Here is a 13,687-nt window from a genome sequence, read left to right as displayed (position 1 = left end):
TACAAATTCTACAACTATGCTCCTAGGTGCGGAGCATTTAAAAAGTCACCCGCTTGCTCCAGGAGACATGCAAGAGTTTTCGCTGCTGAACTGTTTGTAATAGTGAAATGCGGGAGGCAAGCTGAATGTCCACCAAAGGAAAACAGATTAAATGTGGTGTATGACATCCTCTGCAGCCATTAAAAAAAAAAAAAAATCAATGACCTAGAGCTCTATGTACCAATACAGGTACATCTCAAAAACATATTCAAAAAATCAATATGGAGAATACACATATACATACATACATGTACATATAAAGACACAATTAAGTTTAAAGACATATAAGAGCAGTACCATATTTTTAACAAACATATACATATATAGTGAAAGTATATAAATGAGGCCAGGTGTGGTGACTAACACCTGTAGTCCCAAGGTGGGAGGACGAGGGAGGACTGCTTGAGCTCAGGAGTTTGAGACCAGCCTGGGCAACATGGTTAAACCCTGTTTTCTTAAAAAAAAAAAAAAAAAAAAAATTAGTCAGGAGTGCTGTTGTGTGCTTATAGTCCCAGCTACTTGGGCAGCTGAGGTGGGAGGATGGCTTGAGTGTGGGAGTTGAGGCTGCTGTAATCAGTTGTGTTCGTGCCACTGCACTCCAGCCTGGGTGACAAAGCAAGACCCTGTCTCAAATATATATAAAGAAGGTAGAAGAATAGCGACACTGAAACCAGGATAATGCAGGGTAATGGCTTCCTGGGGAAGGAGGAGAATGGAGTAGGAAGGGCCACACAGAAGCTTTCATTGTATCTCATGTTTTATTTCTGAAGTTGGGTAGAAGGTACACGAATGCTCATTATTCCTAGTATTTTTTGTATGCTTGAAATATTTCATGTAAAGAAAAAATGACTCCGAAATTAAAAATAATAAATTTATACTTTTTTAAAGGAGGAGGTGGAGACACTGGCAGATGTAGCTGAGAGGTCACCTTAAGGACTGAGAAGTATCCCTTGGATTTCTTTGGGACACGGAGCCATTTCACTGGAATAGGGGGTGGGATGGGCAGGGGTGCAGATATTCTTCAGGAGTAAATGGTGAGAAAGAGGAGGCAGTAGGTGCAGTGAATCCTTCCAGAAGTCGAGTGAGAATGGGGTAGCGAAGCAAACCTTTAAACAATGTTCTACACTAAATGCCTTGAGATACGACTTACAGTGGGCTTCAGGAAAGGCCACCGATTCCCTCCTTTTCCCACTTTCAATTTCACCTTTAAGGAAGAGCATACTGCTACTAATTAGCCCGGGTGAAGGATATGGATTGGGCTTTGTTTTCTAGGAGGAGAAACTCAGCAGAAAGAGCACACCTAGCAGGTGCTCTCTGCCTGCTGGCTGACGGGCTCCATATGGAACTTTCCTGGCCTTTGTAGCTATCCCATCAGAGTCTCGGGTGCAGATTTAAGAGAGAAAAGTGGCCTTCTTGGCTGCCTGCACCCAGGGAAAAGGGGTTCTTTATATGGTTGAACCCGACCTATTAGATTTGTCTTTGGAGGTCTGAGGTCAAAGCTCCAGTTCATCAGTGTGTTTCCTGGCCACTGTCTTCTTTTTAGGGAGAGGAGGGCCAGCTGAGTAGAGGGTTCAGGTACTCTTGAGTCTCCAGGCCAAAGGACATCATCCCTTTAACAGTTATTTTATGTAATTCTGACGACAACTTTACACAATAGCATTATTCTCTCTGCTTAACTGATGAAGGAACTAAAGAACAGACAGGGAACTCGTCCAGGGTCTCAGCTAGTAAAGAGGCAGAATGGGAATCTGATCCCTCTATGCCTGACCCGTAAGTCCAAATTATTTTCCACCATGACATGAAATAGCACAGCACTTGACAAAGAAGCAGAATTGTTCAACTACTAGGGAGGATGGGAAACTGTGTGGGTGAGGTCCCTAAGGCAATGGAAGGGGAGTTCCTGAGTGTAAGGGAAAGGTTAGCCTTGGACAGGATAAGGAAGGGTTGGAGGGGAGACGAGGTTCAGGTGAAAAACATCAGGATGGGCTGAGAGAGGGGCCTGGGGGCACTCTTGGGGGCCTGTCTCTGTTTTCTCTGGGAATGTCCCTACCATACCGAGTACTCTAGTGTTCATGTCTATGGCACACCTTTTCTGTGCTCTCACTGCTCCTTATACTTCCCTAACCAGAGCCCTGCACTCTGAGTATCTGTATCTCCACTATGCTGGGGCTTTTCCAGGAGAGGAACCAAATCTATTTCACTGTTGTACACTTAGCCCCTGGGAAAGTGGTGGGCTCTGTGTAAATATTCCGTTGAAGAAGTAAAGAAGCCGGGCATGGCTCATGCTTATAATCCCAGCACTTTGGGCAGATCACTTGAGCCCAGGAGTCTGAGACCAACCTGGGCAACATGGTAAAATCCTGTCTCTACTAATACATATATATATACACACATATAAATTAGCCAGGCACGGTGGTGTGTGCCTATAGTCCCAGCTACTCAGGAGACTGGGTAGGAGAATCGCTTAAGCCCAGGAGGTGGAGGTTGCATGAGCCGAGATCATGCCATTGCACTGTAGCCTGGGTGACAGAGTGAGGTTCTATCTCAAAAAAAAAAAAAAGGTAGAAAAAAGAGAGGGAAAAAGGTAGAGAAGATTTGTTGAGAGTAGAGAAGGGTAGATTCTCAGCAAGGAGACTTCCGAGGATACAGCCTTGTCCTGAAGGATACGGAGACAGTTGGGGTGGGGGGGAGGGATGAGATGTTAATGTAGGTCAGGGTTCCCAACATACCTTGACCTTTGATCCCAAAAGGCGGCACAAACTCTCGGATTCGAGCCCACTTGCGAAAGGAGTCATCCAGGAACATGGGTGCTGGCTTGGAGAACCTGGAATATAACAGGACTGTTGAGGATCACAAAAACGCAACAGGCTGGAGTACTGGTAGCGCTTCTGTGCGCTGGTCTTGGCTGCGGGTCTGCTGGAAGCCCCCTCCGCATTCCGGCACATCCCCTCACCCAGCCTGTTCACCGGGTTTGACAGATCTTGTTCAGTGGACCCTAAGTCTGAGGGAGTAGGCCTGGTCAGTCTTTATCTGTAAGAGTGGAGAGACAAGATTTGCTCAGCAAGGATCAATTTCTCAGAGCTGGAAGCTCTCTGGAAGGTTGTGCAGGCATCCATCAAATAGTCACTGCTGCCCACACTGTTCCTGCAATCTGGGAACATGGAGATGAGACACTGTCCAGCTGGGCAGAAATGCATCCAAAAATATAGCCCGTGCATGGAGATAGATTTTGGAGAGAATTCTGGGAGACAGACCACCCACAGTAAGGAAGAAGGAGAATTCATGGTCAGAGGGCAAAACAGGTTAAAAGCCACAGGAGACAGAAGTTGTGTAGAAGAGAGAAAGAAAAAGCAGAGTCCTAGGAGGCAGGGCTGAGGGGAGAGGTTTCAGACCAGTAGGAATTTGAGTGCATTTACTGGTGGAAAGAAGGAAAGAGAGGAGGCTAAGCTCGGGTGGTAGTGAGGAGGGACCCAGAGCTTCAGGGGAAGGGCTGATTTGGGCCTGGAGGGGAGACTGGCAGGCGGGTGGGGCGAGCAGGAAGGTGAGAGAAGGAGGGTAAGGTGATGCTGAGTTGGGGGAAAGAAAAGGCAAGTCTTTTTTTTTTTTTTTTTGAGACGGAGTTTTTGCTCTTGTTACCCAGGCTGGAGTGCAATGGCGCGATCTCGGCTCACCGCAACCTCCGCCTCCTGGGTTCAGGCAATTCTCCTGCCTCAGCCTCCTGAGTAGCTGGGATTACAGGCATGTGCCACCATGCCCAGCTATTTTTTTATATTTTTAGTAGAGACGGGGTTTCACCATGTTGACCAGGATGGTCTCGATCTCTCGACCTCGTGATCCACCCACCTCGGCCTCCCAAAGTGCTCGGATTACAGGCTTGAGCCACCGCGCCTGGCCTGAAAAGGCAAGTCTTACTCTTCTTGGAATGGGCAGGGAAGGGACAGGCTTGGGGAGGAGGAGAGCAAGTGAGGAGGCAAAGGGAAGTGAGGCACAGAGGGAAACGGGACAGCAGGAATTGAGCTCTTCAGAGATGACTGGAGGACACAACTTCACATGGATGCCAGCACCCTGGCTTGGAGGCCCTTTTCAGCGGAACTGGCAGCCCCAAAGGTGGCCAGTCCCTGATCACTCACTGTATGCTGAGAATTTTGCCATGGGGCCTGCTCAGGACCTTCCTGACCACAAATGAATGTATAAAGGCCTGGGCCTCCGTGGCTCTGTCTCTTTATTTCTAACTCAACCTGAATCAGCCACTGAATAACTGGAGGCTGCCGGGGTGACCCTCCAAGCCCAAAAGCAAACACAGCATGGATTTCTCATCCCTATCATCACTAACATTATAAACAGCACTCCCAGGAGGAACAGTATCAGTTATCACTCAGAGGTCTGTTATTATTAGAGATTTTGACGTGAACTTGAAAGAGGCAGAAAACTCTGAATCCTGCTCCCTCCCCCATCACTCTTGCTAGGAAGATGTCAACACTTGGGAGTTCTGAGCCGGGTCCCAGCAACTGAGTCAGTGCACTCCCCCTACCACCCCATGTCAAAGTGTAATGCATATTTCTTGGGCCAAGTATAGCAAATCTAAGTAAATTAATATATTTGATGTTTTGCCAGGGGCTCTGAGGATCCCTGTCATGGTCTATGTGTAATATCAAAGCAAACATGGTCCCTAGGTACACCTTCACCAAGACCCTCTTCTTCTGTGTCAGGACCGAGCTTATACAATTCCTGTAAAGTTTCTCTCAGAGTCAAGCTTGGACAGGATTTTATCTGCTTTCCAGTATGTACTAGATGTCATATGCTAATAAAATATTCCTAAGATCTAGGCAAATGATCTCAACATATTTTTTCCTTCTCCTCTCTCTCCTTCCTTTTTATTCAGATGACTGGAAAGTTCAGTAAGTTTTACTTTTAAAAACACCTCATTTTTTGTGCAACCTGTAACATGTTAATTTTGGAAAAAATACAGACAAGCACTCTTTTATGCAAAATAAAAATACCCACAATTGTACAACACAGAGATAATTAACCTTATGGTCTACATCCAAACTGATTTTCCTGTTCCTTTATTACTTTGTAGACTGCTTTGTAGATTGACTTTCTCCTGCTATACAGTCTGGGTCAAAAAACAAAACTTATAGACTGCTGATAATACAACATGAATCAACCCAAAAAAAGCAAAATGTAAAAAAATGGAAAAAAGGATATGGCCAAAAAAAGCAGCAGCTGCCATATTATTATTATTATTATTATTTTGAGATGGAATTTCGCTCTTGTTGCCCAGGCTGGAGTGCAATGATGTGATCTTGGTTCACTGTAACCTCTCCCTCCTGGGTTCAAGTGATTCAGGTACTGCCCAGGTACTGCCTCAGCCTCCCGAGTACCTGCGATTACAGGTGCGCACCACCATGCCCAGCTAATTCTTGTATTTTTAGTAGAGACAAGTTTTCACCATTTTGGTCAGGCTGGTCTCAAACTCCTGACCTCAAGTGATCCACCCACCTCAGCCTCCCCAAGTGCTGGGATTACAGGCGTGAGTCCCCACACCTGGCCAGTTGCCATATTATTAATGGTCCAAAAAAGTTCACTGGACGGATTTGGGCAAAAAGTATTAAATGGGCCTGATAAGGGTTTCTGAAAAATCTTTGGCTCTAATGTGTAACCCATGCATTTCTTGCTTTTATGATCTGTTTTCACATGGCATTTTTTTTTTTTTTTTTTAAGACAGTGTCTCACTCCATCATCCAGGCTGTAGTCCAGTGGCACAGTCACAGCTTACTGCAGCCTTGGCCTCCTGGGCTCAAGTGATCTTCAGTCTCAGCCTCGGGAGTAGCTGGGATCACGGGCATGCCCCACCACACCTGGTTAATTTTTCAAAAAGTTATTTTTAATAGAGATGAGGTCTTGCTATGCCGTCGGGCTGGTCTTGAACTCCTGGGCTCAAGTCATCCTCTTGCCTCGGTGTCCCAAAGTGTTCGGATTACAAGTGTGAGCCACCGCACTGGGCCACAAACACTTTGCACTTCGCCTCTTTCTTTTATTGGGCCTTTGTGTTTTGGATGCTCTTTTTATCCCTTGAACGATTCAGCTAGGTCTCCTCTAACATTTCTTTCTGCTAGTTGGGTGCACCACTTTGCAAAAGGAACTCATTTTTTCCTCCAGTGTATATATTTTAACTTTTCATTATGGAAAATTTCACATGTACAAAAGTAGAGAAAACAGTACAGCCAATCTCCCTACCCCCATTATCCAGACTCAGCAATTTTCAGTCACGGTCAATTTTGTTTCTTTTATACCCTATCTATTTTCTTGCTGTACTATTTTGATAATTCCCTGAAATTATGCCATTTAATTCATAATATTATCACACCTAAAATTTTAACTATAATTTTTTTCTTTTTATTTTTTTGAGACAGGGTATTGCTCTGTTGCCTAGGCTGGAGTGCAGTGGTGCAGTCACAGTTCACTGCAGCTTCAAACTCCTGGGCTCATGTAATCCTCCTGCCCTAGCCTCCCAAAGTGTCAGGGTTATAGACATGAGCCACAGCTCCCAACCTATAATTTCTTTTTTTTTTTTTTTTTTTTTTTTTTTTGAGACTGAGTTTCGCCCTTGTTACCCAGGCTGGAGTGCAATGGCGCGATCTCGGCTCACCGCAACCTCCGCCTTCTGGGTTCAGGCAATTCTCCTGCCTCAGCCTCCTGAGTAGCTGGGATTACAGGCACGTGCCACCATGCCCAGCTAATTTTTTGCACTTTTAGTAGAGACGGGGTTTCACCATGTTGACCAGGATGGTCTCGATCTCTCGACCTCGTGATCCACCCGCCTCAGCCTCCCAAAGTGCTGGGATTACAGGCTTGAGCCACCGCGCCCGGCCCAACCTATAATTTCTTAATAGCAACAAATGTCCAATCAGTTTTCAGATTTTATTGTCTCATTAATGTTTGTTGATTAACAAACACTCTACAGTTATTTCAAATCCATAGATTTTCTCCTTTTTCTCCCCCTTACAATTTGTGCTAAAGAAAATGGGTTATTTGTCCTGTGGAGTGCCCCATATTCCCAACTGCACTCAGATATTGTTCAGCATGTTCATCTGTCCCCTAAACTCTGTATACTGGTGGTTAGAGCAGGAATAGACAGTCTTCAATGATGCCCTAAGAAGGTACATATGCATGCAAGCTACCCTGTGATATTAAGATTGATCATGGCCAGGCATGGTAGCTCATGCCTATAATCCCAGCACTTTGGGAGGTAGGGGTGGGTGGATGGCTTGAGCTCCGGAGTTTGAGACCAGCCTGGGTGACATGGCAAATCCCCGTCTCTACAAGAAACTAAAAAATTAGCTGGGTGTTGTGGTATGTGCCAGTAGTACCAGCTATCTGGGAGGCTGAAGTGGGAGGATCGCTTGACCTCAGGAGGTTGAGGCTGCAGTGAGGCAAGATCACACCACTGCCCTCTAGCCTGGGTGACAGAGTGAGACCCTGCCTCAAAAAAAAAAAAAATTATTGATCAAGACTGGGTTCAAGCTGGGCGAGGTAGTGGCTTGCACCTGCAATCCCAGCATTTTGGGAGGCCGAGGCAGGCAGGTCACCTGAGATCAGGAGTTTGAGACCAGCCTGGCTAACATGGTGAAACCCCATCTCTACTAAAATACAAAAACTAGCTGGGCATGGTGGGGGCAACTGCAGTCCCAGCTACTTGGGAGTCTGAGGCAGGAGAATCACTTGAACCCAGGAGGTAGAGGTTGCAGTGAGCCGAGATCACACCATGCACTCCAGCCTGGGTGACAGAGCAAGACTCCATCTCAAATTAAAAAACAAAACAAACAAAAAACCACATTAGGTTCAAGTGTTCTTGGCTAGAACTGATAAAGTTCTCAGCAGCTCTGTACAGAATGCCTGTAGCAGCCACTGAGGATCACCGCCTAGATCTATCCTTTAGGCTACAGTACTTCTATGAACTTTCCCTCAGTAACTCTTTGGTAGCAGTCCTACAGGAAAGATGAGATAAAATGCTTATTTTTTCCCCTATTTACCCATCTGCAAAATAATGAGCTGATTCCTCAGCACCCTCCAAAGATGATTAATGAGGCTTTTTTACGTTATCATCATTAGGAAATTCAGACTTTTAATGTATTTGATATATGTCAATCTACTGTAATTTTTATAACCATTATTCTTATTCATTTATGTTTTTGAGATGGAGTTTTGCCCTTGTTGCCCAGGCTGGAGGTGCAATGGTGCAATCTTGGCTCACTGCAACCTCTGCCTCCTGGGTTCAAGTGATTCTCCTGCCTCAGCTTCCCGAGTAGCTGGGATTACAGGCATGTGCACCAGGCCTGGCTAATTTTGTATTTTTAGTAGATACTGGTTTCATCATGTTGGTCAGGCTGGTCTTGAACTCCTGACCTCAGGTGGTCTGCCTGCCCCAGCCTCCCAAAGGGCTGGGATTACAGGCATGAGCCAGCGCGCCCCGCTAATCATGATTCTTTTTGGTGCTCAGATTATCCCATCTTTGGCCAGTGGCGTCTTTTCAATTTGGCTTCTGAATCTTCTGGACATACCCTACTAATCTTTGATAATGTCCTCGCTTTCTTGTATGAAAAGATGTTTCAGGCTGATCTTGTATATTTCTTGGCTCTACTTGGAATTAGTCATTTTTCCAAGGAACCTGGTTCCTTTTAATTGGTATTGGTATTTACAGATCACCATCAGAGTGGCTAGGGAAGCTCATGTTGTTATTAGTCATTATTTCCAGGCTGGACAAAACTAGGACATACCCATATTTCCCAGTTCTATGTATACAGGTTGCCCCGTAGAGTACCCTATATTTCTTTTTTTTTTCTTTTCTTTTTTTTTTTTTTGAGACGGAGTTTTCGCTCTTGTTACCCAGGCTGGAGTGCAATGGCACGATCTCGGCTCACCGCAACCTCCGCCTCCTGGGTTCAGGCAATTCTCCTGCCTCAGCCTCCTGAGTAGCTGAGATTACAGGCACGTGCCACCATGCCCAGCTAATTTTTTGTATTTTTAGTAGAGACGGGGTTTCACCATGTTGACCAGGATGGTCTCGATCTCTCGACCTCGTGATCCACCCACCTCGGCCTCCCAAAGTGCTGGGATTACAGGCTTGAGCCACCGCGCCCGGCCGAGTACCCTATATTTCATATTTTCCCAGTTCTATTCAGATATTGCTGAGCATGTTCATCTGTCCCATATTTCTCTGTCACCCAGGCTAGAGTGCAGTGGTGTGAACATGGCTCACTCTAACCTCAAACTCCTGGGCTCAAGTGACCCTCCCACCTCAGCCTGCCGAGTAGCTAGGACTACAGACATGTACCCCCATACCCAGCTAAGTTCTCATTTTATTTTATTTTTTTTTTTTAGTAGAAATGAGGTGTCACTATGTTGCCCAGCCTGGCCTTGAACTCCTGGGCTTAGGTGATCCTCTTGCCTCAGCCTCCCAAAGTACTGGGATTATAAGCGACAGGCACTACGCTCAGCCTCAAACACTTTCCACTTCACCTCTCTCTTTTATCAGGCTTTAGATGCTCTTTCTGTAGCTGCTCTTCCTATTCCTTGAACAATTTGGCCAGCTCTCCTCTAATACTTCTGTTAGTGGGGTGCATCTCTTTGCGAAGGGAACTCGTTTTTTTCCTCCAGTGTATATATATATTTTTAACTTTTCATTATGGAATATTTCACATATAAAATAGTAAAAAAAGCAGTATAGTCAACTCCTCACCCCCATCACCCAGATTCAGCAATTTTCAATCATGGTCAATTTTTTTTTTTTTTTAAATATCCCATCCACTTTCTTTCTATACTATTTTGAAAATTCCCAGAAATTACGACATTTCATCCATAAAATATTTCAGCATTATTTTCTAAAAGATAAGGACACCTTAAAATATAACCCTACCTAAACAGCCTTTCTGAAAACATTATCACACCTACAATTTTAACTATCATATATTATCTTTTGAGACAGGCTCTCGCTCCATTGCTCAGGCTAGAGTACAGTGGTGTGATCTTTGTTTACTACAACCTCAGACTCTTGGGCTCTGGTGTTCCTTCCACCTCAGCCTCCTAAGTAGCTAGGACTAGAGGCATGTCCCACCACACCTGGCTAATTTTTTATTTTTTTGTAGAGATGGAGTCTCACTATATTGCCCAGGGTGGAAAATAATTTTTTAAGGAAAAGAATACATCATTCATTTGTAACTAGAATTCCCAATTCAAAATCAGGATTATAAGATTTGTATTTATCTTCTTTTCCTTTTTCAAAACAGCTTTATTGGTATATGATTCACACAGTAAAAATTCATCTGTTTACCTACTGTATTTGACTTTATATCTGTATCTCTTTCAAGCTGATGTCCTTGTCTCCGGTGACATTAAAGCGATTACTTTTTTGCTTGATCCTAACATACGCATATAGAAAATGTATATAATGGTTTCAGAAAAACAATACCAGTATACTACTAACACTATCATTACTAAAAACAATTTAAGGTTTCTTTGCAGTTCTTTTTGCCTTAGGGCATACCCCACTAGAAGAACAGACAAATTACTTTGCATTTCCCAGTTGAAATAATCCTGCTGAGTTTAATTCATCAATGACATGCTACACAGCTAGGTTCATTTGTTTCATTCTGCTTTTAAGGGAGAGCTTTTCCCTCATCTGAATTTAATTTCGTTTAATGATTATGTAAAGGTTTGCATAGTTACAAAATTAAATTCACAAACAAAACATATTCAGAGAAGTCTAGCTTTCATTTCTGTGTCTACCTGTTACATCTAGTCCCATACAGTCTTCATTTTTATTAGTTTTATTGTATTCTTGTTTTTTGATATAAGTAAACGATCATGTGTGTGTGTGTGTGTGTGTGTGTGTGTGTGTGTGTGTGTATTCCTATTCCCTTCTTTATTCACTAAAGGTAACACAGTATACATAACTGTCTTGTCTATTTTTCTTTTTTTACTAAACAATATTTCCTGGTGATCCCTCCATTATAATTACATACCCCATAATACTCCAAGATGGATGATGTCCATATTTTTTTAATTTAATTTTTTTTTTTGAGACAGAGTCTCACACTGTCACCCAGGCTGGAGTGTAGGGGCACGATCTTGGCTCACTGCAATCTGTGCCTCCCGGGTTCAAGCGATTCTCCTGCCTCAGCCTCCCAAGTGGCTGGGACTACAGGCATGAGCCACCACACCTGGCTAATTTGTAAATTTTTTAGTAGAAACAGGGTTTCACCCTATTGGATGGGCTGGTCTCAAACTCCTGACCTCATGATCCTCGGCCCACCTCGGCCTCCCAAAGTGCTGGGATTACAAGCTGAGCCATCGTACCCGGCTGATGATGTACCTTATTTGATTTAATCAATCTCCTGGGTTGTTTCCAGTCTTTTGTAAGGTAGGTTCTACTAGCAGTGGTTACAAAGAATAATTTAATGCATGTATCTTTTCTGTTTGCCAATGTATCTTTGAAATAGATTGCTACAAGTGGGTGTGCTGGATCAAAAGCCAAGTGTTTAATTTTGCTCCATGCTGCCAAATTCCCCTCCACAGGGATTGTGCCATTTCGCAATCCCCACCAGTGGTGTATGAAAGTGCCACTACCCCACAACCCCTGCAACATCACCAAGAGGACACTGCTAAATATTTTGATTTTGTTAGTCTGATAGGAAAAAAACAGTATTTCACTGTCATCTTAATTTGCATTTCTTTTGTTATGAGTGGGCTTTAGCATTATTTCATATATGGAAGGGCCATTTGCAGTTCTTTCTCTGCCAACTTTATTCATATCTCTTGCCCATTTTTAAGGTATTTTTTTCTTTTTTTAAAGTTCTTTCTATATTTAATATATAAACTCTCTGAGATACAGTTACAAATATTTCCTCTCTTTTTTTATTTATTTACTTGGGTTATGGTGTTTTCTTTTCTTGTTTTATTCTCCCCTCATTTTTGCAAAAGATTTTTACTTTTTCTCAAAGCAGGCGACAGAAGCTGCTATGGTCACCCTCAGCTTCCCACACAACAGTTTTTTTGTTTTTTTTTAAGCCAACTTTATCAGTCTTTTCCCCTATTGCTTCTGGATTTTGAGTCATAGGAAAGTTTTCCTCATCCCCAGGTTATAGAGAAATTAATCCATACTCTTTTTTAGTATTTGTGTGTTTTCATGTTTTACATTTAAATCTTTGATCTATTCTGGTTGGTATGAAGACTAGATCCAATTTTATCTAGTTCTATATGACTAACAAAGGCCTCTTTTTACCTGTTCTAAGACTATCCTGTGGCTTTTCTTAGGAGATTTGCATGCTTATTTTCTTCCTGGTTTTCCCTCCTTGTATCATTGGTTGCAGCCCCATGGATTCAAGGAAGTTATCTAGCATTCCCGCAACACGTCCTGTGCTGTGCTCTAGCCTCTTTCTTCTCCTCCTTCGCTTGACCACAGGCATGCTTTCATGGTGATGGCGGGGGATCAGGTTTCAAGATGGGAACAAGGACTTGGTACACCCTACATTCTTGTTACCCTAGAATGCCCAGAAAAAACAGTGGTGGATGCAAAAATTTCTCTTCTTTTCTTTTCTTTTTTTTTTTTTTTTTGAGATGGAGTCTTGCTCTGTCTCCCAGGCTGGAGTTCAGTGGCGAGATCTCAGCTTACTGCACCTCTGCCTCCTGGGTTCAAGCAATTCTCCTGCCTCAGTCTCCTGAGCAGCTGGGAATACAGGCGCATGCCAACATGCCTGGCTAATTTTCATATTTTTAGTAGAGACGGGATTTCACCATACTGGTCAGGCTGGTCTCAAACTCCTGACCTTGTAATCCTCCCGCCTCGGCCTCCCAAATTGCTGGGATTACAGGTGTTAGCCACCGTGCCTGGCCTAGATGCTGGAATTTCTAACAATCACAGCCATAACTTTCTCCAACATCATCGTCACCTCCATCACATCAGTGTTACCTTATTACCTACCCTCGCCAAATTTCAACCAATAGTCTGCCAACTCTGCCATATTCATTCAAGATTTCAGCATCTGTTTTACATTCTATGCAAACTCAATTCTTGCTCAATTATTTTCAGAAGCTTCAATGTCCTACAACTCTGGCCTTGAAGATGACTTACTTGACTCCAGCGACCCTCTCATCTTCACTCCATGTCAGCCATTCAGTTCCACAGCCACATTCTGAAACTCATCACTTTTTTTTTTTTTTTTTTTTTTTTTTTTTTTGAGATGGAGTCTTGCTCTGTTGCCCAGGCTGTAGTGCAGTGGTATGGTCTCAGCTCACTGCAACCTCCGCCTTCCGGGTTCAAGTGATTCTCCCTGCCTTGGCTTCCCGAGTAGTTGGGATTACAGGTGTCTGCCATCACGCCTGGCTATTTTTTTTGTATTTTTAGTACAAACGAGGTTTTGCCATGTTGGTCAGGCTGGTCTCGAACTCCGAACCTCAGGTGATCCGCCTGCCTCCACCTCCCAAAGTGCTGGGATGACAGGTGTGAGCCACCGTGCCCGGTCAGTATTTATTATTTCTTTGTGTTGAGAACATTTGATACCTTCTGTCTAGCTATTTGAAACTATATACTACCGTGAACTATAGTCATCCTAGAGTGTCATGGAACACCAGAATATATTCCTCCTAT

At 43.7% G+C, this 13,687-nt stretch overlaps 1 protein-coding gene across 8 annotated transcripts in view; it reads right to left on the bottom strand.

Annotated features, from left to right (window-relative positions):
• The window catches only part of ST3GAL3 (ST3 beta-galactoside alpha-2,3-sialyltransferase 3), a 219,288-nt gene that overhangs the window by 32,455 nt on the left and 173,146 nt on the right, over positions 1–13,687 (bottom strand). For all 8 annotated transcript variants that reach the window (XM_039474161.2, XM_039474163.2, XM_039474162.2 and 5 more), the window contains one exon: positions 2,769–2,863. In XM_039474161.2, the coding sequence (XP_039330095.1) occupies positions 2,769–2,863 (95 nt within the window). The remainder of the gene's footprint in view (positions 1–2,768; positions 2,864–13,687) is intronic.

This window comes from Saimiri boliviensis, chromosome 11 (genome assembly GCF_048565385.1).
Source record: "Saimiri boliviensis isolate mSaiBol1 chromosome 11, mSaiBol1.pri, whole genome shotgun sequence".
NCBI classification, from domain to species: Eukaryota; Metazoa; Chordata; class Mammalia; order Primates; family Cebidae; genus Saimiri; species Saimiri boliviensis.
This window is presented reverse-complemented; position numbering and strand designations above follow the sequence as displayed.